General features: G+C 46.9%; 1 protein-coding gene across 1 annotated transcript; it reads right to left on the bottom strand.

The window, feature by feature from the left end:
- Positions 1-15,459: 15,459 nt before the first annotated feature.
- LOC135901082 (uncharacterized) lies at positions 15,460-16,356 on the bottom strand. The gene has a single exon (XM_065430759.2). The coding sequence runs from the start codon at positions 16,329-16,331 to the stop codon at positions 15,471-15,473; it is 861 nt and encodes a 286-aa protein (XP_065286831.2). The 5' UTR covers positions 16,332-16,356; the 3' UTR covers positions 15,460-15,470.
- Positions 16,357-26,026: the final 9,670 nt, after the last annotated feature.

Genomic DNA, 26,026 nt, shown 5'->3' with positions numbered 1-26,026 from the left:
GAGAGTGTGGGTGGTGATGCTTTTGCCGTCGAGGATGCGACAGGCTTCCTTACACACGGCGCCGACGCTGAAGGCGCGGATGGCTGCCCTGGAGTCGCTGAAGATATTGGCATGTCCGTCATCCAGGAGGGCTAAGGCAATGGCCACTTGCTCCGCCGCACGCGACGACGTGCTTCGTACCGAAGCCGCGTTAACGGTCGAGCCCCTGTGGTTGATTGACACCACCGTGAAATTGTCGCTGTTGCCATACTGGGCCGCGTCAACGAAGCAGCTGCCTCCAGGGAGTTCTGTTGCGCGGCGTAGGAGCGCCACCGCTCTGGCCTTCCTTCTTTCTACGTTGCGCTGGGGATGCATATTGCGCGGGGCGGGCGATATGATGATGTTATCTTTCTGCTCTTTCGGTAGGCCTTGGTAGGCGTCTTCGACAGTGGCCGGAGGGACGCCCATCTCAGTTAGGAGTCGTCTGCCCGCCCTGGTGCCGGAGAGCCTGAGAATCTGTGCCCTTTCTTGTGCTTCTGCAATCTCTTCCAGGGTATTATGAATACCCAACTGCAGGAGTCGGTCGGTGCGTGTTTAGTTTGGTAGTCCGAGCGCGCTTTTGATCCCCCTCCTTATCATGGCATTTAGTTTGTCTCACTCGGCCCTCTTCCAGACGTGCATGGCCGCTACGTACGTAAAATGGCACAACAAGAAAGCGTGGACTAGCCTTAACAGATTCTCTTCGCTCAGGCCTCTCCTTCTGTTAGCTACCCGCCTGATGAGACCGATGACGCTATCCGTCTTCTTTGCTAATTTGTGAATGGTGATGCTATTTGTGCCTGTCCCTTCGAGTGTCATTCCCAAGATTCGAATGGACGCGACTTTGGGAATGGGATCTCCGCAACTGGTGTAGAGATTAATGTCAATTTCATTGGGGGGTTTCCAGTTCTGTGGCTTGCGGCCCTTTCTACTTGGGCTGTAGAGAAGGAGCTCCGATTTCTTTGGGGAGCACCGGAGTCCCGTGTTGGTTAAAAAGCGCTCTGTAGTATCGACAGCTTCCTGGAGAGCGGCTTCGACTTGTCCGTCACTGCCAGCCGCGCACCAGACAGTGATGTCATCCGCGTAGATCGTGTGACCGATGCCCTGGACCTTGCCTAGACACCTTGAGAGGTCAACCATTGCGATGTTGAAGAGGAGTGGTGAGATGACTGATCCCTGGGGGGTGCCTCTTCTACTCAGCTCCATTGTCTCGAATTCCAAATCTCCAGCCTTGAGGATGGCGCATCGTTTGCTCAAGAAAGACCTGACGAAGGCATGGAAGGACGAGCCCAGGTCGAGCTTGGAGATGGCGTCGAGGACGAACTCGTGACGGATGTTATCAAAGGCCTTCTCTAGGTCCAAACCAAGGATGGCTCTCGTGTCCCGAGTGCAGCGTTCCAGGATTTAGATCTTGATAAGCTTCATGGCGTCCTGAGTGGAGAGGCCTGGCCTGAATCCTATCATGTTGTGAGGGAAAAGGTCGTTGGTCTCGATATACTCGGCAATTCTGTTATGGATGGCGTGCTCGGCCACCTTCCCTACACAAGACGTCAGTGAGATTGGGCGGAGGTTGTCCAGGCTCGGCGGTTTACCGGGCTTTGGGATTAGTATGACCTTCGCCAACTTCCATTCTTCAGGTACAATTCCCTGCTCCCAAATCCGATTTATCTCATCTGTAAGAAACTCGATCAATGCGTCCTCTAGGTTTCTGAGAGCCTTGTTGTTAATGTGATCCGGGCCGGGTGCTGACCTACCATTGAGGTCGTGTAGGGCGCGGCGGATTTCACTGATTTTGAAAGGCTCGTCCAGGGCGGAGTTCGGCTTCCCTTTGTATACTGGGTATGCCGCCTCATCGGCCACAGTTTTGAGCGGCAGGTACTTCTTAGCCAACATCTCCAGCATGTCCTTTTCCGAAGACGACTTCTTGGCTTCGTGGAGCGCTTGAGCGAGGACACTTCTCTGGTTTGACTTGGTGCCGGAGTCGTCGAGCAAGTGTTTGAGGAGATTCCACTTCCCTCCCGTGCGCATCTGCCCGTCGATTGAATTGCAAATTTCGTCCCATTGCTGCCTAGACAGGGCTTGGCAGTGCTCGTCGATCTGCTTGTTGATCTCGGCTATCTTTTTTCTGAGCTTGCGATTCAAGCGTTGGCTTTTCCACCTCTCGAGAAGTGATTGCTTAGCCTCGAGAAGGTGTGCTAGCCTGCTATCCATTTTGTCTGTCTGTAGATCCGTCTCTATGGTTTTGGTGGTGGAGCAGACATCTTGCAGAATTAGTGCGCACCACTGGACGAGACTCTCCGGCTTTTCTCCACGGGCGGCGCGGGCCTTGCGAACCTCACGGAATTTGTCTCAGTCAGGCACCGAGAACGCCTTCTTTCTTTTCTGCTCCACTTGTAAGCTGGTGACCGTGATGTAGTGATCACTACCGAGGTCTATGAGCAGATTCGACCACATGGCTGAGCCAGCGTTTTTAACAAAGGCGAGATCCGGGACAGAGTCCCTGGTCGAGGAGGTGCCCCGTCTGGTGGGAAAGGCTGGGTCCGTCAATAGAGAGAGTCCCGCATCTCCCGCCTCCTGCCACAGGCGTCTGCCCTTTTTATTTTATTTTATTTTATTTTATTTTTTATTTGTGCTGTAACTGTGTGTGACATGTTGTTTCTTCCTCCACTTTAATTTTCATTTAGCTTATCATTTAAACACTTCTAACTATTAATAACTGCCCGTATGCTTTCCTTGGCTTCATTATCTGTTGGCTTTATGTGGATGTGATATTACTCTGGCTCGCATTGTTCCTTTCCCAGTTTCTTTCTAATGCCACTGTGTTGTTGTTCGCATTTTTGCTTTGAGAGTTTTATTGTAACGTTGCAGCGTTGTTGTAATTTTTGTGTGATAACGTCGTTCTTTGTACATTAGATGCTCTTCTGCTCTTTCTCCAGCAATACTATGTGCGAAAGTACGCGCAGCTTTATATGTAACTGTACCACTAGTTCAAGAGCTACGGAGTAGTCAGTGCCGTATTTGTGCGCCAACATCCCCTTCTGTGTTATCAATGAAACGTATTGTCACGTAAAGCGAACTGGCCGTTGTAACTTTCATGCACGCTTGATAAGATACCGGGGTTCATCTTGCTCGATATTAGATTTGGCCTTTATAAACCGGGATTTTACAGAACACACTGTCATAGTTGAAGAAGGTTTATCAGACCACTGTCTTGTATATATGTCAATTCCCCTAGTGAAATTTGCTTCTCATAAAACTAGAGTAGCATACGCTATTTTAGATATTACGACAGAGCTAATGATGCTTCTGTGATTGCGCATATGGAAAATTGCCTGATTGATTTTGCTGAAGAGCATCATAATGTATGTTTGCTATGGAAAAAGTTTGCTGATATGTGCAATTATTGTTTGAATACGTTCGTACCAAACAAGCGAAAGAAAGTGCATAAAGGTACACCCTGTGTAACGCGAAAAATTATCCATTTGAAACGGAAACTAAAACGGGCCAAAAGGTTTACTCCCAATCCTGTTATCATTAATGGTATCAAAAACGATCTCACACGTGCAATTCACGAGTCTAAGGACTTCTTTTTCACAGCAACTTTGCCCAACTTTATGTATAATGAACCAACAAAATTTTGGGATTACTTGAGCCTTGCTGACAGGCACGTGACGCAGGTTTCGGTTGATGGCATCTCTCTTACAGATCCACAAGTTATCGCTGAGTATTTTATTACTTACTTTACTGGAGTGTTTTCAGAGGCAAGTACAGTCGTGAATCTACGTCACGGGGCATTTTTAGCATCCCAGGTTGATTTTATTTCATATCACGGTGTAGACGCAATGTTGTTAAATCTGAAAACAAAATCGACTTGCGGTCTTGATGGTTTGCCCAATATTTTTCTTCTTCGTTACGCCGAAACTATCGCTAAATTTCCTGTGATCTTGTTTCGATGTTCACTATCAAGTGCGAGTCTACCTGATAAATGGAAGACAGCTCTAGTTATACCCGTCTATAAAGAAGGTGACCGTTTGTTATTAGAAAATTATCGCCCAATATCCATAACATCTTTTTGTTGCAAATTATTGGAACACGTTGTAGCAAAACGGATCACTCAATTTCTTGAGGAAAACTCTATACTCTGCAGATTTCAGCACAGATTTAGAAGAAATTTCTCTACTGCAACCCAATTGGTCACGGTAGTACATTCATTTGCAGCATGCATAGATAATTGTGCACAAAGTGACGCGACATTCTTAGATTTTAGTAAAACATTTAACACAGTTATTCATGATAACTTGCTCAATAAACTCGTAAATATTAACCTTCCCGACATTTTGGTCTCTTGCGTTTCCGATTACTTACATAACCGAACGCAGTTTGTTTCAATTGATGGTTTCCTGCAGTCTTCCTGTAACATCAGGTGTGCCTCAAGGAAGTGTTTTGGGACCCTTGCTGTTTCTTTTATATATAAATGACATTGTCTCCATAATTACTCCTGGAACTCAAATTAGGTTAGTTGCAGATGATGTCTTATTTCGTGAAATCAGAGGTGTACATGATCAGGTTGAGTTAAATGCTAATCTTATTAAAGTATCTAAGTGGTGCACAGATTGTGGCATGACTGTTAATATGGTTAAAACTGTTTATCTTTGTGTAACGCTTAAGAAAACTCCTCTGAAATATATTGATAACCTGACATCTCTTCCTTTGAAATATGTTACCAGTTACAATTACCTAAGAGTGACAATCACTAATAATCTCTCTTGGAATCCGCACATTGATAACAGTAGCTTTTCAGCTTTCCGCAAGCTTTGTTACTTAAGACATAAACTTCGTAATTCTCCTTCTAATGTCAAACTTCTTAGCTATTTCACATTTATGCGACCTAAGCTTGAATATTGCTATATTGTTTGGGATCCTTATACTAAGCTTAACATTAAAAAGTTAGAAAGGATTCAGCGAGAAGCTGTCAGGTTTATCTATACCAAATTCAAGTATACTGATTCCCCTTCTGAGCTCATGAAAGCTAACAACATTGAGCTACTTGAATCGAGAAGAAAAAAAAATGTCGTTTGAATTTATTAAACTTACTTCTTAACGGTAAAATGGCTATTGATCAGACACAATTTCTTTCCCCTTTGGCCACAAGACCTGCGCGACATTACCAAATACACTTTCTAGCCCCTTACTTTGCAACAGACATTTATAAGTTTTCCTTTTTTCCGCGTTCTGTGTCGCACTGGATAGCCTAACAGAATCTTATGACGCACTATGGCCAGATGATTATGTCTTTTTGTGTTCTTTCCTCTGGTACTATCATGCTTCTTTCTTGTTGTTCTGCTTTTGTGTAAAACAGATATTCTGCAAATTGTATTGCCCGTCCTGTTTGGACCAGATTGGTCTGCAGTATGCAATAAATAAATGTAATAAATAATATAATGACAGCTCCGCACCAAAGAGGCTAGAATCGGTGATAGACATTACACTCTTTTCCCAATTCTGCTAGTTTTATGGACATCGCGCACGCACGCACGCACGCACGCACGCACGCACGCACGCACGCACGCACGCACGCACGCACGCACGCACGCACGCACGCACGCACGCACGCACGCACGCACGCACGCACGCACGCACACACACACACACACACACACACACACACACACACATATGCACTCTCTCTCCCTCTCTCTCTTTTATTAGATATTGTCCACATTCAATGAGGCACCGGCCGGGCCGAAATCATAAAGCAAGCGTCACTGCGAGATCACGACCGCTCAAACAAATCGACTCCCCCTCTCTCCGTCTCTCTCTGTCTCTCTGAATGTGCAGTTCCGGATCGTTAAGCTGAGCACACATTTCCAGCACGGACCCCGCACTTTCAACCGCGAGGACAACTGAATCAGGCCGCAAATAAGCCCGCTCTCCATAAACTATGTCTCCACCTGTATGGCACTGCATATCCAGCCGAGACCTGCGACTCCCATCCCTCATGCTTCCCTTCGTGATGCACCCTCAGCTACCCTCCATGCGGTCCCTCCCCCCTCTGTGTTCCGTCCTCTCGGACCACGCTTCCTTACCCCTCAATACGAACAGACAAACAGTCGACTCCCCCTTCCATCTAAATACGAACCCATCACGCTGCGGTGCCGCAGGCCCGCTGTTAAGACCAATAGCTCCCTGCCATCGAAATCGAGTCCGCATGGATAAAGCAATACGCTAGGCAAAACCGACGCCCCCATGAACTGCTCCCCACCTGCTGCTTAACGGAGGTATGCATGAAGCTCCCTGCCCCCACCCCCCCCGCTTCTTTTTTTTTTTTGCTCTTCTTAGCTTTCAATGGCAGAGGACAGCTTGGCGCAGACGTTGGCGACAAAACCGTTCAAGAAAGCCCCTCCAAGTCGACGCGCAGGAATTCGCATTATGGGGCACGGCAGCGAGTATAACGTATATTTCAGCTCCTCGCTGTGTATACCGCCAGAGCCTGTATAACAGCCACCCCTGTTAGGGCACACAATTCCACCCCCTTCTCGCCCCCATGCCCGCCGCCCCGCTACTCCCCTCAATTACCACCACCGTCCCCGGAGGGACGCCGTTCAACGGCGGCATAACCTGCAGCGGTGAGTGCAGGATAGGCCTCGCTGTGCCGCTGTTTCAATTTGCGCGCGTTATAACTCCCCGCTCTTTGTTTCTTTTCGGCGTTCTCCCTGCGCCCGCAACGCGATCGTTGAACTCGGCGCACGATGACACTGTCGTTTTTCTTTCGCGTCTCTCGTGCGCAGGATGATTGTGCCACCCCTCCCCTGAAACTTATGGCGAAACGCAGTGTTGTAGGGAGCATTCATACTTGAGAAAAAATGCATGCGCCTGAATTTAAAAAGAATGGTGAGCAATAGACAGGCAGGAAAAGAAATGAAGGCGGGTTAATTACTTTTACAGAGGGCGCATTGTCATGTCGACTACTCGCCAGAATATCATTAATAATTGCGAATACAAATAGAGAAGCTCAGTAGCAAAATAACAACGGATTTGAGTTTATAAGGCAAGATAGGTGGCCAAGAGGAACTAAAATGCAAATAGTCAAATAGGTGATTGTCGGGATTTTCTACATTAAACCATCCTTACTGAATCCGCTAACGACCAGCGCCTTCATCTCCGTGCCATGTTACGTATCATGTGCTCTCCAGATGCTTCTTGCTGACAAACGTTCTTGCAACGTGTGCAAAGGCGTCGCAAGCGCGAAAGAGACCTGTGCATTGAAGCAGTTATTGAAACTGACAGACCTTATTGACCATCTTATTAAACACCAACTAACCCGGTCTCATGCCTCACTGCAGCTTATTACGACACCCTCAGTGTTTTCTTCTATTGTTTGTTTGTTTATTTGTTTGCACACGGTAATAAACCAGACGTCCGCCTGGATTGCCTCAATACGTTTTCTTTCTCTCTCTTTCGATGTTTGCTTACACCTCTCATCAGCTAAGCGCATTTAGTGCGTTTATTTGCAAACGACGAAAGTGCAGAGGGCGGTGTGCAGAACGGCTGAATGAAAACACACACACACGCACATACACCATACATGGAATTCACGTTTGTAACTTGCTCCACTTCGTAGACATACTGGCCCATGATGAATTGAATATCTTTTATGTGCTGACCTTTCGACCACTCTCCGTGCCGTACTCAGAAGTCGTTTTTAAGCATGAAATTATTTTAGCTCGCGCTGTTGGCGACCTTCAGGTGACCTTGAGCCAAAAGCCAGAGCCTTTATCCGGGCAAGTTGACAAGGATATTTATTCACCCGTAGGCACACTTTAAAAAAAAATATGGGGTTTTACGTGCCAAAACCACTTCCTGATTATGAGGCACGCCGTAGTGGAGGACTCCGGAAATTTCGACCACCTGGGGCTCTTTAGCGTGCACCTAAATCTAAGTACACGGGTGTTTTCGCATTTCGCCCCCATCGAAATGCAGCCGCCATGGCCGGGATTCGATTCCGCGACCTCGTGCTCAGCAGCCCAACACCATAGCCACTGAGCAACCACGGCGGGTAGGCACACTTACAAAAAACTGTGGTATGAACGTAAAGTACAATATAAGGTATAGCACATGTAATACATCATACTTGATGTAAACAAAACAGATTAGCAAATGAAATAATAAATAGTGTCTGCTTAACACTGGCTTTCACACACACAACAACAACAACAAAACATCATTACAGTCTCCACGCAAAGGCATTATTGTCAGCCTCGAATTTATGAAAGACACCCGGGGCACATACAAATACATAGAGTCAGCTCAGGCAAACAGAATTGAGCATTATTCTGGCTGTAGAATGACTTTGCCTCGGGAGACGGTTATGTACCACGTAGACTAGCGGCAAAGAAACTCGACTTCACCGAGTTTGAACAACTGTTCTTCAAGATGACCCCATACTATCACCCGTAGTTTTCGCATTCTGGGGTACATTGCTCTATTTGACTGCCGAGATCGTTCTGCGATGTTGCGGAAGCACCACAAAACGTAGCTAGCGCTGTAGTAGACGAGACTCGCAAACCGGTCTCGGCGTGGTGGTCGCACGGGGGATATTCCAAACATCCTTGCAACTAGCTTCCAGAAGGTGCGTGCTACAACGCACTCCTTTACTACATGCGCGTTGGTCTCTGTTTGTGCACGATGCATGCATTTATCATTCGCTACCATATGCCAGCGTTCAAGCCCGTCTCTTGGAGGTAGAATGCCCCACTGATATTGCCAATGAAAATCCTTCCCTCGAGAGGCCAGATCAGGTGAAAGCACGGCTGTCCATGTTTGTGTAGTAGCTGACCGTGGAGGTACTGCTGTCTCACACAACATTTCACAAAGCCTGGAAACTGGTGTGGCATGCCACTTTGTAATTCTTAGTTGTAGAAGCTGGCTTTGCAAGCGCGCAGCCGCTGCATACTGCGGTGCTGGCGTTACCGCTGTCGGAAGCAAGTTGCCTGTACTCTGCGGCATAAGCGTTCGACGGTAATGGTTCAGTCAATGAAAGAGCAGTGGCCTACCTGGGTACTCATGATTGTCAAGTAGATCACATGTATTCTTAGTGCACAGCAGCCTACCAAATGTAACTAAGCACGGCAAGATCCATCCTCCACTGGATTTTGGCAGACACAAAAACTGTTGCGCTACGTATTACTTGTTTAGCCATAACCACGAGAAAATAAGTGAGTTTACTACGCGTACTGTTGGTGACGGCGGGAGAGCTACCCTTGCAGCAAACCACACTTTACTGCACAATACGTTCTTAATAAAGTAAACCCTTTCTGCGAGCGGTAGTGGCGACGCAGTCACTGCTTCCGACTGTTCTTTAATGGAGCTGACAATTTCTCGCCACGTGTGAGGTGAAGCACCACTTGTACAAAATGGGATGCCTAGTATTTGCATATGCTCGGTCTGTTTAATGCCCCCTGGTAGTGTTATCTCAGCGCGACCAAAATTTAGGGCTTCACATTTCCTCATATTTATTTTACCCCGTGAGATTGAAGCATATTGATTATAAATACGAAATACTTTTACAAGACTGTCCCCATCCCGTAAAAACAAAGTGATGTCATCCGCATACGCCGATACTTTTATGTGCCCTGTTCCCGGCATAGGAAGACCTCTTACGAGCGGGCTCTCGCTAAAACGCCTTAACAACGGGTCAATCGCAAGCACAAACAATATGAGTGACAAAGGTCAGCCCTGTTGTACTTCCCTTGTCCCATAAAATCTAGGTGTCAAAACTTAGGAAAATGCGGTCTCTGGCCCCTAACGCTTTGTGCAGGACCGCATCACATAGACTAGTTACTGCTCAAACAAGCGACAAAAAATATTGCCTGCGAATTCTTCCTAATGTTTGTTCACAATATCACTCAAGCTGTAACTTCCAGTACGCTGAAATTTTATTGGTCATTTCCATCAGCGACGTTCAAAAGGCAGGTACAGGGCACCATACACTTCACTGTCATCTTTTTGCGCTGAGTGAGGGTTGCCTGTGCTTTTGAACGCCAGCGGTCCGTCAGTTCAGAGGCGTGGACATTGCGTCGCCTCCTTCAGGCGCTTTTCTTCTTCCAGCTGTGCTGTTCGCTCTGTCTCCCTCGCGTCTTTCGCAGCCTGTCGTGCCGCCTTCAGCCGGTTTTCTTCTTCTGGCTTGACAGCGTTTATATGGACCAGCGCGCCGCATGGCGTGGTGCCGTGTGATGCGGTGTGGTGGAGTGTGCCGTTGCGAACATGCACTACACCCATTTTAAGATTGTGGTTAGTATCAACTCCAACCAATCTGCTCTAGCGGTTGCCATTTCACGCTTACATCTACTCTCGATTACGGGAAAGCCAGCATTCTTTAGGATTCTAATTTTATTTCTGCAGCCGCTAAAAAAGCTGCTTTGCTTGAATTAGTAAACCTCGACGTGTATAGTATGCCAGATTAAAGATTTTTCGTTCCATGGCAGTTTAGCTTGGTTTTATTTCAAAAGCTGACTTAAGAACTCATCTACACGCAGTGTAATGTGATTGTCTGGCAGTACGCTTGCACGCCTTTTCTTAACGTACCTAGAATACCAACACGTTTAAAATCTTATGTTATTGTTGGCTATTGTGACCCTTCATCTGACGCGCTTTTCAATAAGCACATGTCAGGAGCCAGTTTATTATAGGAGTAGCTGTTATAGTACTTTTAAGCGACATCCTCAGTTATTTAATATTATACCAACGATTATGCATTATTAAAATTCTCGTTGATTGCGTGAGTTCGGGCTGGTCCGGCCTGCGGGTAGCGCTCCAGTCGTCCGGCCCTTCCTAGTTTCAAGATCGGGTGGAACCCAGAAGAAGCGGCTGCTTTGAAAATCCGACTCAAGATTCATTACGACAGTTATGCGCGAGTCTACGCATGCTGTACTTGGCTTAATATAACGCTACAGCTAACTGTCGCTGCTTTACACTTTAGACAAAATTGTTCATATATATATATATATATATATATATATATATATATATATATATATATATATATATATATATATATATATATATATATATATATATATATATATATATATTATATTTATATCTATATGTATATTCACCCAGTTGAAAAACACAACAGGAAACTTTCACAGTCTGTCGTATTTTGGGACGTTGTTTCTGTAGTTCTGTTGCCTGTAGTTCTGTTGCCTGTAGTTCTGTTGTCTGTAGTGTGACGTCCTGTAGTAGAAAGTTCTGTAGTTCTTGATCAATATTTAATTAAAAATTGACAGAGACGTCCGTAATGTTATGTAAATTTGTTAGTACGAAAAAGAAAAACATAAAAGTAAAAAAAAATTAAAAAAAAAAACGTTTTCGCCTAGGATTCGAACATGCGACCTCACGATTTCGAACCCGGCATCTTACCACTGCACCACCCCTGACTTTTTTTTTTTTTTTTCATGGTATTTATTATAGTTGCATTCAACTAGACGTTCACCAGTTCTGCATAGTCAGAGAATGGAGGGCACAATGAAAGTCACACAGAAGAGGCAGCGTTCATACTGTGAGTAGAAACGTTCGTGTCACTTTAGAAGGGTGGCAAGGATAAGCACCTCACCAAAATAGGGTACCAGTCCGGTTGCACACCGAGTCCATCATAAACCTGCTTTAGGTGTAGCGTCATTTGGATGAAATTTGCCCTTGTAGGTACAACCGTTTCGGCGTTGCGGTCCATCATTCGCGTTTTCCACAAACTGTGCATTCCCATGACAAAAAACATATCGAAAGGTGCACTATTATCAGAGGTTGGCAGCAGGTATCGCACAGTATGAGCGTTAATCTCAAAGTCTTTCTTTAAAGTCCGTTGGAGGACATCCCAAAAAAGGATGGCGTCGGTGCAGCTAATAAAACAATGTTCAATTGTCTCTGGTACATCACAAAGGCGACAGTTAACAGAAGAGACAAAGATACCCTTTTTTTGTAGCCATGCTTTAACCGGTATGGTTTCACTATGAACTTTATAAAAGAATGTTTTGCAGCAAGGGGATAAATACATTTTGCGAACTCGCTTTAGCACATCGTGGCCTGGCAATTTAATGTATATTGATCGGTAAAGTGGAGGAGGGAATAGCATGGATAGTAAGTCTTTGTACAACGTTTTGCGCGACACAGAATACAAGTATTCAGTGGAAAACCGAACTGTCAGGAAACGAACCGCCAAGTAAACTTCTTGCATGAACCCCCACAAGCATAAGCGCGAAGAAAAACTTGAAGAAACAACTAAATCAGGTAACGCATTAACAAGTGTGACTTGCATGTATGAACGAATTACAGGATGGGAAGTATCGCGAAAAAAGAAGAAACGAGACACTATCTGCCGCACATAAAGGTGTACTAAGCCCAGCCCACCTTCGCTAACAGGCCTAAAAATGTTGTCTCGCCTCATGGGCTCAAAAGTTGAAGACCATACGAAGGTCGCAAAGATACGGTGAAAGCGTTGGATGTATAGCCTAGCACAATGGATAACTTGCAATACATAGAAAATTTTTGTTGCCAAGAACTTATTGCAGGCTGCGGCTTTCCCAAAAATAGAAAGTCGTTGTGGAACGAATGTCTGGGCGTAACTTTGCAGTACCGAAACCCGTTCTTTCCAATAGTGTGCGCTTAATTTATATGCGTCTAGCGGCACGCCAAGATACTTTGGCGGGACATCAGTCCACTTAACGCCTGCAAACTGTTCTGGTGTATAGCACCATGAGCCAAACCATAAGCCTAAACTTTTTGAGGAGTTCATTCGCGCTCCTGATACACTGCCAAATTCTTCTATTTTCGATACTACTTTTTCAACACTGGACTTATCCGTGCAGAAGAACGCTAGATCGTCTGCGTAAGCTAAGACTTTAACTTCATTACCCAGTATATTGAAGCCATGGATGTTACTCGACTGAATTACGCTTAAGCATAGCGGTTCCAGGTAAAGGGCGAATAGTAGTGGGGACATCGGGCATCCTTGTTTTACTGATGAGCAAATAGAAATGGGTTCGGAGAGTTGGCCATTAATAATTAAACGAGTAGTACAACAGGTGTAGCAAAGCCTAACGCCTTTAAGCACAATGGAGCCAACATTGACATGCTCCAAAAGAGAAAATAAATAGGAGTGGCTCACACGATCAAAAGCTTTAGCAAGGTCTACCTGGAGCATTGCAAGCTGCTCAGTGGAACCATAACAGTATTGAAGAAGGGTACGGGCGATATGTATGTTGGTTTGAATTGATCGGCCCCTGATTCCACATGTCTGATGGGAACCAATTAGAATTGACATCGCAAATTGCAATCTATTAGATAGAACTTTCGCAAAAATTTTGTAATCCACGTTTGACAATGTGATTGGTCGATAGCCTTCAACAGAACGCAGTTTCTCTTTATCTGAACTTTTGGGAATTAAAACTGTGTGGGTTTTGCAAAAAGACTGCGGAAGGGCGCCAACTTCTAAACTTGTAATAAAAATATCCAATAATATGGGGCTGATAATTGATTTGAAAGCTTTGTAAAATTCACTTGAAAGTCCATCGGGGCCGGGTGTTTTCGACAGAGGCAGCTGATCAATAGCTAGCTCAATTTCTTGAATCGTAAGGCTACCACTGATGACTGCACAGTCATCATCCTGTAATGGTTTTACAAGAGATACAAAACTCTCTAAAACTTTTGCATCGTGATCATTCGGAGGGGCACTAAACAACATAGTGTAGAAAATTTCGAACTGAGAAATGATGTCATGAGTATTTGTTAAAAGACTACCCTCGGAGTATATTTCCGGAATTACTTTGGAAATACCGTGACGTCGCTCGTCAAGTAAAGCTTGACGTGTTGGTTGCTCAGATTGCAGAGCGCGCATGTTTCGAGATCGAATTCGCGCACCTCTGTAACGCAGTGCGTCATACTTTTGTAACTCACATTTAATGTTTTCTATGTCAACAATGTAAGTGCCTGGCATTTCGCATTCAATCTCATAAAGGCTACATAGGCTCTTAAGAAGCGTTTTTTCTTCATACTTTCTATAGAATGATTTCACCGATCCAATTTCTATAGCCACTGTACGAACCTCTTGTTTAAAGAGTTCCCAAGCAGCAAATAATGGCAAGTCACTAGACAGAGAATTGGTTAGAGCCATGCGCACGCGATTAATAAATTCCCGATCATTTAGGAGCTCAGAGTTAAGCTTCCAGAGTGCCCACTGTGGTCGGAAATTAGTTACAAATTTTTCACCAATGTTTGCAATAACCATACAATGATCAGAGAATGAAACGGGGATAGTAATGCAGGATAGTCCTCGAGAGAGGAGTGATGAAGAAACATAAATCCGATCAAGGCGGGCGTAGGAATGACCTTGAATTCTTGTATAAGAGCGAGCTCCCTGTCCCGACACTCCTATATCAACGAGCCCTGCATTTTCTATTATGTTAGACAAAACTTCACCGCTCCTGTCCCGCTGAGTGTTATGGCCGCTTCGATCGTTCGGATCGCATACACAATTGAAATCTCCCATTAAAACAATGCAGCGATCACAGTCCAATAGACTAGACAAAGTATCAAATAAAAGAGCTCGTTTTGCAGCGTCATTAAATGCATAGACGTTGACTATGCGCCATGGCACAGCCTGCAACACAAAATCACAACATATATATCGACCTTCAGTGTCGACATGATAACTAAAAGCTGAATAAAGTAGGCTCTTTTTCAGAAACAGGAAACAGCCCGCGGATAAACCAAGAGCGTGTGAAACGCAAACATTATACTCAGACAGAAAAGGTCGCAAAGCCCTTTCTGTCTCGTCGTCACTCTCAATCTTCGTCTCCTGCACGGCGACGAAGTCGAGGCGCTTCCTAGACAAAAGCCGGCGAAGCTGCGCCTGTTTCTGCAAAGACCTAAGGCCTCGTACGTTCAAGGTTGCGAATTGAAGTTGCTGGGACAGGGCCATGGTGACTACCAAGTATTTGGACCTAATGATCTATGTGATCGGTCCTAGAGGGCAACGGTGAGGCTCCCTCCGAAACCCCACCAGGCCTTCTGGACCGTGATCGTCGGCACTTTCCTGAGTGTTTCGATGTTTTGCGGCGACGTGCTTTTCTTGTGGTACTGGTCGTCTCGCTGTCTGTGCTTGATTCCGATCTGTTGGTCGCACGGCGCTTCGGAACTGAAGTATCCGCGTTACTTCGGCTGTCCTCTGCCGGCTCAGTACACGTGTCGAGTTGCTTGGGTGCATCAGATGAGTCATTTCCGGCTCCCTCATTCGCTTGCTGGGCAGCAGCTGGCTCCGTGGTAGCGGGTGCTCCTTTGGGTTGTTGCTTCGGTTGGTCATCTTTCTCTTCGCTACTTTCTTTATTCACGGGCAGTTGGCATTGTTGGCAGTTGGCAGTGGGCAGTTGGCATTCACGGGCGATGGCATTGTGACTGTCTTAAACAGGCAGAGGGGCCTTAGTGGCACAACGGGTCTCCGCGGAAGAGGGAACGTCTCCCGTCGCGTCAAGAACCTCCGTAATGTCCATTATGTGTTCTTGCAAGCTTTCATCCGGAGGCTTTGTTCTGTGTCGTAACTTATCGGCGTATGTTACGACACATTCTTCAGCTGTGTGACCAAAGCGCCGGCAGGTTTCACAACGTGGGGTTCTGCAGTTTCGACGAATGTGCCCCACCTTGTTACAGCGCAGACAAAGTGGGGGCCGGCCTGGAATTAATACGAGACTCTGCACTCCACAAACAGGTAGTAGATGTGGAACGTCCCCCACGCTCACTCCATCGGCAAGAGTCAACACCACGTCCCGATTTAGCGTACGCATTTGTTCCATCTCCGATACTCTCCAGCTTTCTGCTGAAATAGACTTGACTTTCCCGTAAGCCTGGAGCGCATCTCGAATGTAGTCGTCTTCCAAACGCTCAGGAAGCCACAAAAGCTTCATTTTAACTTCCGTGGGCTCAGGATCAATGACGACACAGCGTCTACCTTTTACGGATAATTCCCCGCATGCGACTAGCTTTGATTTTGTCATCCCTGATTTGCACGTCACCATCCACACGTGCGACATCTGAAATTGTCCGATGGAACTTATTTCCTTCAGGTCAATAACGGTCCGAAGGGCGTCTCTGAAGTCTTGGGCTCGGTACGGTCGACCACTTAAGTCAGCATGCAGGAAAACGGAGTCCACAACCAGCTTACCGGTAGGAAGACGGGGTAACACAACACGGTAGTCATTGCTGCTGGCTGAAGCCTGAGTAGCACCTCGGCCAGGGGCCGATAAATCCTTTGAAGCGGAGAACATGAGAAAAGCGACCGTTCGGAACGCCGTCTTCTTCTTTCTCCACCACCCCTGACATGCTGTTCAAGTGTACGTTTTGTCCATGTGAATAGTACGACGTGCTGATGCGCTGATGTTTACATTTGCATTTTGAGAGCCAAGATCCGCTATCACTCCACCGCGTCAAGTGCCGCATCTCTAGAAGAGCAAGTGTGTTCGTACCATCGACAGGTACATCGTGCAGTGCTAGAACATCGATTTTGATGTACGATATCCTTCTTAAATAAGAAATTCAGAAATAGACAACGTTGACTTTTAGGGTTATTACTGCTAGTTTCGATAGTGGTCTCTCGTTCTTTACACTTTTGAGCGCGCATATAATTCGTGTGTTCAATGCAAAATAGCTACATGAACATTCGTGGATGAGAGTTCTTTCTGACAGCATACTGGCTTCTCACGGCAGCACTGTACCAGATTAATGAGACCCGAGCGAGACAGCTTTTCACGCAACTTTGTGGAACAACCCAAATCTTCTTTTCCGCTTCGCATAAGCTTGTGAAATATTCCTGGGAAATTAACTAATGTGTCAGTGTAACAGCACATGTAAGTCCACAGGCCTGTGTGCCACATCTTACCAAAAAAAAAACGGATACGCAGCCATTCCCGCAGATGGTATGATTTTGATCAGCGGCCGATTTTGAGGAGGCCGGTAGGGCGTTGCTGGTGCCGCGTCGTCACGGCACAATTATAACTATTCGCCACGTCGACTTTATTACCGGTGTCGGTGCCATCAGCATTGCCGGCTTCAGAGAAGCGTGATTGAATACCGCGCAAGAGAAAAGTACAGTGTACACCACCGATGCGAAAACATACAATTTTAAAGGACCGCGACGGAAAGCGCTTCTGTTGCGACTTCGGAACTCTTGGCCGTCGCGACCGAATGTTTCTGCTGCGACGTCAGAATTGGTGTCGTAACGTCGGAGTCGCTGTCAGGATATAAAGCTGTTGTTCCGACTTCAGAACTCTTGTTGTCGCGACAGAATGCTTCTGTTGCGAAATCAGAATTTCTGTCGTAATGTCAGAAATGTCTCCCAATTAAGAAATGTCAACAACTTCTGTCGTACAACAGAATTTCTGTAGTTGCGACAGGAATTCTTTTGTCTTTTTCAACCGGGCACTACAGAAGCTTGCCGCATCACACAATTTCAGTGCACTTCTGTTGTCATCATTGGGTACATGCTGCGGCGATAGGTTTCCGTTGTGGAACAGTTCTCTGTAGTACAACAGAAGTTTGTCCATTACTTCAGGAACACTTCTGTTATGACAACTGGGGGCCTGTTGCAATGATAGGTTTCTGTCGTACAACAACATTTTTATGTAGTACAACAGAAGTTGGTCGCATTACTTCAGGAACACTTCTGTTGTGACAATTGGGGGCCTGTTGCCACAATAGGTTTCTGTAGTATTTCAACAGCTCTCTGTAGCACTACAGAAGTTTTTCGGGTTACTTCAGGAACATTTCTGTTGGGACAACAGGGTGCCTGTAGTGATGACAAATTTTTCTGTAGTACTACAAAAATCTGATGTAGAGCTTCAGCTTTCTGTTGTAACAACAGACATACAACAGACTGTACTTCTGTAGTAGCAACAACAAATGTCTGTTGTACATCAGAAAAGTCTGTCGCTCCATCAGGAATCTGTAGTTACTACAGAAAAATCCTGTTGTACAACAGAAATTTCTGTAGTACTGAACACAACCTCTGTTGTCATTTTCAACTGGGCACGTTTCAAAATATGCAAGTTTAGACTCGTACATATGATAGGTCCCACTCCGCGTATTGATTGTTCCTTACATATATTCATATATTTTTAAAATGGCGCCACCAAGTGTGCTAACATATAATCGGGGCAGGTAGACAGAGAGGTTCGCTCGTCCGCAGTTGAACGAGCGAAGCGTGAATGGAAAGGAAAGGGCTGAAGAATATTCTTACGATTAAGCGCAAGTCTAAATCGCGCATCTCTCCTTTTACGATGAGACGAGGCTGGGTCAAGAGCTCGCTGCTCCCCATTCTGGATGCGCGATGTTCGAGCATCCTTGAAAAGTCGTTGCTCTCTCGTAATCCATTCAGTCACGGCCTTCAACTTCTTCGCCTAGCTCTTTCGATTTCGTTCTTTGTTCAACCTGCATAATTCTTTATCGCGCTGAAATTCGCTTGTATTTCTCTCTGGTGGCGGATGGACCCTTTCACCGTGTCGCTAGTGGCGGCTCGCAGAAAGGGCTGACATCTGCTGTTACGCTTCGAAAAACAATGCATGGCGTCAAGTTGTGCCCAAGATAGGGACGATGCCAAAATGAAACGGTTAGACGCTCAGGAACCGCGAATACAGTACCCTGGTGGATCACGGTCGGTAAGCTTTTCCTATCTTCTTTTTAGTATTTGCGTTTGCTTCGAGAAAGAAAAATCGCATGAAAGAAAGTTTTGATTGACTGCATTATTCGCTCACATCTACTCGTCTGGCTCTGCGCGGCACACAGGCTCACAACTAGCTCACGCGATGCATATTTTAAGTTTAGTAATGCCGCTTAGTCAAAATTGTTTTACACGTGTATATCATTGTTAGGAGGATGGTGTACTATAGTCAAGCTCATTCACCTGCGGCATTTCCAGCGCTTCAGATGAAAAAGGAAACACCGTAAAGGTGTGCGAGACAAGAACAATTGCTTGCTAAATCCTTACTTTTGCGTATTATTATATTTCTTTGCTGTAATATTTAGTTTACTTATAGTTCCCCTGCATATTTGTATCAGTCACCTTCTAATTTCCCAATTATCACTTTTTTTATTTTGCTCAAATCCTGACACCGCCCGGTTCATTGTCGAGCCCCCAGAGTGGACTGCACCATTTCACGAAGGAACAACCAACAAACAAACAGAGAAAAGAACAGAGGACATTAAGGACGCTCTTTGCTGTCCTATCCAGTGCCCTTTCTGTAATTTCGTCCTTCTGTTCGTCCACGCTGCTTCTTTTTACCTCTGAAGAGCTAGAATGGTCTCGGATGTTCCGACTGGTTCAGTTATCTGCATTAAGTTCAATCGCGCTTGAAGCCTAGAGAAACTTCCTCTTCAACCGGTGGTTTGTGGACTTAGTGTAGCCAAACTCTGATCACATAACGTCCCCATCAAAGCAACTCGATGGCCTTGTCAGCTCCACGTTCAGATGTGCAGGCGCAGCTATCCGACTCCCTGCTTGAACAGAGCGATAAGCTTTCTTGACATGCTTGACATGTTAGCCTGGCTCTTCGCCTGACATGTTACTCCACGTACTCGGTGATGGTTATGATATATACACTGATAAACACCGAACAGCTCGCGCGCGTTGTTACACACACACACACACACACACACACACACACACACACACACACACACACACACACACACACACACACACACACACACACACACACACACACACACACGCGCGCGCGCGCACACACGCACACACACACACACACACACACACGCACACACACACACACACGCATATGCGCGCGCACGCACGCACGCGTCCATATGTACACTAAAAAGAGATAGTTATGAAGTTTCGTTAAGGCTCCCTGTTTGAAGGCCTCTGCCTAAGCTTGGCACAAGAAGTGGGGAGTGTCCATTATTGATTTTAATGCCACACCCATGCCGAAAGCATCAATAGGGAGACACTGAAATGTGGAAGAAAAGGTAAGCACGGAGATGAGCTGCTCGCAAGCTCTTTCTTCTCTAGAGGAGCGAAGAGAAAGAAGTGATAGGGGGAAAATGGGGAGGTTAACCCGGCTGAGTCCGGTTGGCTACACTGCACTGGGAAAAAAGAAAAAAAAGGCGACCTAAAGAAGTGGAGACAAATTCACAGGGTAGAGAGAGAGATAGAGAGAGAGAGAGAGAGAGAGAGAGAGAGCAAGGACAGGATAGGCAGGGAGGTAAACCAGACGAGCGCCAGGTTTGCTACCCTGCACTGGGGGTATGGGAAAGGGGAATATAAAGAGGAAAATAGGTAGAGAGTGAACACTGAGTGGACGTGGAATGATGCACAGCAAGTGGTCTCTTAAATCGGCGCTCTTATAGCAGTGTACTAGTGCACGAATCGCTTTTTGTGCCAGTGACGGGTGTAGCGACGGTCCGGTTATCTTTGACTCTGAGAACGGTCTCGAGACCAGTTGGTTTAATGTTGTCCTGAGAGAGTGGTGTTGTACGTCGTAGCGAGGACCGGTACATAATAAGTGCTGGATGGTTTCCTCGCACCCACAGGCGTCGCAGATCGGGCTCTCGGCCATTACCATACAAATAGGACTAAGGGTTCGTGAACGCCATTCCCAGCTACAAGTGACATATCAAGGTTGTTTTGCCGCTGGAAAGGCTATACATGGCAGTTGTAGCCGTAGCAGGGGTTCCAGCTTATGCAATCGGCAATTGAAGGCACTTGAACTGCAGAAAGCTTGTGACTTTTTGCGTGCAAGCAGGCGAAGTTCTCTGACAGTGTCCCTATTCGCCAAAGGTATTGGACACGTCTGAGTGTCTTAGTGGGCAGACCAGGCAGCCCTGTCAGCAAAGTTGTTGCCGACGACTGAGCAGGAATCCACATAACAATTACGTTGTGCCCTGTTTCGAGAGCATGGTGGTGAACTTCCCTAATGTGAGATATCATCTGCTCGCAAGTTCTGAGATGTAAGGCAGGCTTGATACTACGAAGAGCTGCCTTAGAGTCATAATATATGACCAATTTCTGTGCTGGCTCACAGAGTAGGTTTTTTTAATAAAGTATCCACTTTGGAGTGAATAACAGAATTATTTCAGCGGTTAAACACGACCGGATGCGACCGCAAAAAAACACGAAAGGGTACACTATTTTGTTTTCTTTGTGACTTTCATTTCTCCGCCAAATGGCGTCGAACGGCCCACGAGCGTAAAACGAGCGTAAAACCAGCCAATCCACGAGCGTAAAACCAGCCACTCTTTTGGATGGTGTCACAGTGCACGTTGTCACACGCAAGCGACGGTTGCAGGCAGGAAGGAAAGTACGGCGAACTTTGAAGATGAAGGCTATTGCGGTGAATTTACGCCCACTATGCAAATAAGTAATAAAGTACCAATAATACTTAGAGCAGCTAGAGTAGCCTCGTCGTTGCTTGTCACGTTTAACAATACTGCCTACATGCCGTTACAGCTGCGCTATTTTCGAAGTCCTGTAACCACCACAAGAACTTACTGGACTCAAGGAGTATAGCTAGTAGAAGTTATTAAAAGTTGTTATAACACTATATTATAAGATTCTATATGCTATTATAACAGCTTAAATGCAGTTTTAGAGCCATCACGGCAGCAACTAGCTTGGAGGCTCGTAATTATTTTTTTGCGGCTTGGCTATATTAAAGGGACACTAAAGCGAAACAATAAACCAGTTTAGACTAATGAAGCATTGTTTGAGAACCCTGCAAGAAGTTATTTCAAAAAGATAGTTTGATTACTAGATACGAAAATGAAGGTCCAAACATTAGTATTTGAATTTCGCGCCGAATCCCCAGTGCCGGTACGTCAGCGTGACGTCAGGGATTCCAAAGTATGTTTTCGCATTTGGGCCGCGTTCGCTGAATAAAGGTTCCCGAAACTTGCCATGTTTATTATTTGGTTCCCTTAGAACACAATGTAGTCCCTCTGTACCGCTATATATAACTAGTAGGCCGTAGAATATGCCACCAAAATCTAAGACGTCACAGCCCCCAAGTGCGGGAATTTAAGTAGGCGTTGCCACCCGTATTTCGTTCTTGAGCTTTTTCTGGCTTGCCAAACGTCTTATCGTTGTAAGAGTGGCGTTTTTGCTGTTGTAGGACGGTAATTCACTGATGCAGAAGAAATCGTTTTTCACTTTAGTGTCCCTTTAAGGCGGGTGGCAAAACCAATGGTGGTACACCACAAGAAAATCTGACATAACCGCAAGACTCAAGTGACCAAGACAGCAACAGTCATGAATGAATGTCGAATACGCACGTACCGCTGACAAATAGTGATTCTTCAAAAGAAATGCGAACCGTGGAAAGCGCCTGTAAAAAAACCTTTCGGAATAATTTTACATTGATGCACGCGGAACGAACGCGCATACTCTACTGAGAAGTAAACGGTGAAGATGCAGCTCACCCCGTTGGAAAGGGGCGGCCTTTCCTTACCCCTGAGGCAGCGCATTTGTCTCCACCTCCTCTGGCCCATCTCGGCGGCCCTTAGCCTCGTTATGCCATAATCGTTATAACCTCGTGGTCGACATTTCGCGCGAGAATTGACAGTTATGAGTGGGGATGGGGTGCTTATGAAAGCGCCGGCCGGCGCGTCTCGACACAGGCCCAGCTCGTTCGAGTGTGCGGGGGAGTCTGGGGCACGCAGCCCCGAGCTCCCACTGCGGGACACGGGGACTTGCCCGCCGAGGGATACATACGGAGGCACGCGACGAGGCGTAGCAGGTCAGTAAGTGGTTTTGCGATCGGGTAGTGGCAAAGAGCAATGTATATAAAAGTGAGGAAGGAGGGAGCTGTTGCCCAGGATGGTGTGTACACTACGTATCTCTCTCCTTGTGCGTTCGTGTGCGCTGAGCGGGGGAAGAGGGTCTGCTGGGCGCAGACGGGGGCTGCAGCTCGTCGCGGCAGCGGAGTATTGAGGTCGGGCGGGTGGGGGCGCAAGCGTTGGGGGTGAAAGTAAACACAGCTACGCAAGGTGATAGCAGGAGGCATGCCGAAAATAATTCGTGCTTGTTAACACATCATCAGGCGCGCGGGGTCTATTCCCCGTCCTGGCAGCGATTGGGGTTGGAAGGGGCGGTGAGAGCGGGCGAACAACGCGAGATCTGTTTTTGCAGGGACAGCCTGGCTGACACGAGGAGGCCCCCCCAGTCAAGGGAGCCAACGTTGCAGGCCTGGCTGGGCTGGTTGCTCGCGCCTAAAAAGGGACGCATGGGGTGGCGGCCGCGTGCCTGATGGGACATGCGCCCCGATGGGCCAGCGCCTTTGGCTCTTGCGATGTCACCCGTGCGCGCGTGCCCGAACCGTATGTTCGAGCGCAGCGGCTGCACGTCGCGCGAGTGCTGCCGAGTGTGACTTTTTCATGGCGAAAGCCGGCTCTGACATTGCAGGAGTTCTAGGCCGATGTTTGCAAACGGGCGTGAGGACGTCCGGCGAATCGGGTGGTTTTGGCCCGCACGTGTGTTTGTCACTTAAAGCTTCAAGTTAAGAATACTCGCAATCTTCGCATTTTAAAATCTGATTAAGTCGACTGTTTTACAGCGTCATTCGTCAAATAATGCAGATGTCCTCTCATGTCCGGATTCTTCACTTTGGTGTCCCGCACCCACGTGGCAAGTGCACGTCGCAGTGTCAGATGTCAAGAGCTGACATCATAGGGAGTTACTGTGCTAATGCAAAGGAACACACACACACACACACACAAACACACACACACACACACACACACACACACACACACACGCACACACACACACACACACGCACGCACACACGCACGCGCACACACACACACACACACACACACACACACACACACACGCGCACGCACGCACGCACGCACGCACGCAGGCACGCACACGGAAAGCCCGAGAAGCAGTGACACATAGGCAGTGTACAAGCGCAGCTCGTCAAAAGCTGATCGTAAAAAAACAATGAAAGGTAACCCATCTTAACCAATGAACAAACCGACCATGCTGGTATGGTGGAGCAATAATTTTCGTGGAACTTCTGGTTTAGCTACCCTACAGCTGAACTTGTTCTTGATGCATCTACCAGTATCAATTTAGATAAATCTGCTATATACTTAAGGCGAAGCTTTTCTTGGCGAACCTCGCCGGGTTTCGTGACCGTGGCGGCGGCCTGGCTATTCTCTTGCCGAATAGGCCAACCAGTCACAGCGGAGCACGCTAAAGCCCCTCAATTTTAGAGCACGCGCGCCGCTATGTTCCTGGCACCACCACCAGATGGTGCTCGCCTCCGCGCATCAGCGAAGAACAGAGAACAAGAGCTTGGTGGTGCAACCGACTACTCCGTTTCAAAGGAGACGCTGATAGCATCTATCCATCCATCCATCCGCGGCAGCAGCGTCGGCGGCCGGGTGGGGAAAAGTAAGAAAAAAAAAACAACCAGAAAACTCGCCGTCGCGCATTCGCGACTGCCCGGTAATTAGGAAGTAAACGCTTTTTGCGTATAGAATGGATTCGAATTGTGCTACGTACGTATGCAAATGCTGCCTCTGAAACCATGATGCGTTCAAAGCGTCCGTCGTACTCGATAGTGGTCAGCAACTCCGCTTAACAAAATGCTTGGTTTAATTTGCGTGTGCCCGCGCTTGTGTGTTGATAAGTCATCATCATCAACGTGTGCGTGCATGTTCTCGCGTTCCGACTCTTTATGCACTCACACAAAACTTCGCTATATATAGATTCCAACTCGTTGGATCTGGTGTTTTTTTATTTTAATTTCTAAGGTTAATTTACTTTATTTATTGTCGTTTTTCTCATATCTTAGTCCTAGAGCGCCGAGTGCGCAGCTTGGGAACGCCGACGTAACACAGGTAACCGTTCCCCGCGACCACATTCGCAAGTCTCGTGCCATCGTTTAACATGCATAGCAAATATAGTTGCTTTGGAGCGTTCACACATGCCCACGACGAACGGCTGGTGTTGCTGCGCCATAGCAGTGTGTTTATTTACATATTACGAAAATTCTCATAGCATAAGGCCCACCGAAAATCCGCAGTGGCGTGCAAGATAGGACGAAAGGCGTAGGGCAAAACCTACACAGAAGGCGACCGTCAACGAACTCGTCTCTCCCCGCACCAGGAGGAACCTTCGTCGAAGAAGCGAGGTGCGAGGAGGGTCAGACTTGGCCCCAGGCGTCTCGTTGCTCCAGGCCAAGAATCGGTAATTGCATGCATGCAAGAGAAGAAGGGATGCGCAAAAAATAAAGGAAAGCGGCGAAAGCGGCGTGCAAACGAAATAAAAGCGGAAGCTCCCTTTATTCCCATCATGGAGACGAACGGGTACAACGAGAAAGAGAGAGAGAGGGAGTGAGAAGGAAGAAAATGTACACGAGAAGTCGGTAAACGGGAGAGAAGGGGATTAAAAGGCGTACACTTCAATAGCGAAGGAGGCGCAGAATGAAATCAAGTTCTTCGCAGCGGGTAGAGAAAGAGAGCGCGGGAGGGAGAGGTGGTGCCGTTCACCTGCCTGCGTTGCGAACGCCACGCCACGCCACTGGTGCGGCGTCGGAAGTAGCTGAGAAGGAAAATTTGGTTTAAGTTGGGCTAACGGGCTGTTTTTGATTCGGATGCGCTATACCGCCGCCCGCCGCGTGCGAGGGCGAGTGAAAGGAGAGGATATGGCGAGAGGATAAAGGTTCGCGGGTGCCGCGAAAGCGTCCCGCATACTATTTGGAGGGGGTAAGGAGGGGGCAGGAAGTGGCTAGACGAGCTGAAAAAGTGGGGCGCGAAGAAGAATGAAAAGAGGGGAAGAGGTTGCGCGGCAAAGAAGATCGAGAAAAAATGGGAGAAAGCGACGAAGCTGCAGAAAATGCACGCGCCTAGCTCGAGGGAAAGCAGAGAAGGAAGCCTTGTACGGGAGCTGGGGGGGGCGGCGGACGGGGAATTGATTTGCGAGACAATTAGAGCGACGAGGGGT

Source organism: Dermacentor albipictus, chromosome 1, assembly GCF_038994185.2.
Source record: "Dermacentor albipictus isolate Rhodes 1998 colony chromosome 1, USDA_Dalb.pri_finalv2, whole genome shotgun sequence".
NCBI lineage: Eukaryota > Metazoa > Arthropoda > Arachnida > Ixodida > Ixodidae > Dermacentor > Dermacentor albipictus.
The sequence above is the reverse complement of the archived record's forward strand: the minus strand, read 5'-3'. Positions and strand labels throughout refer to the sequence as shown.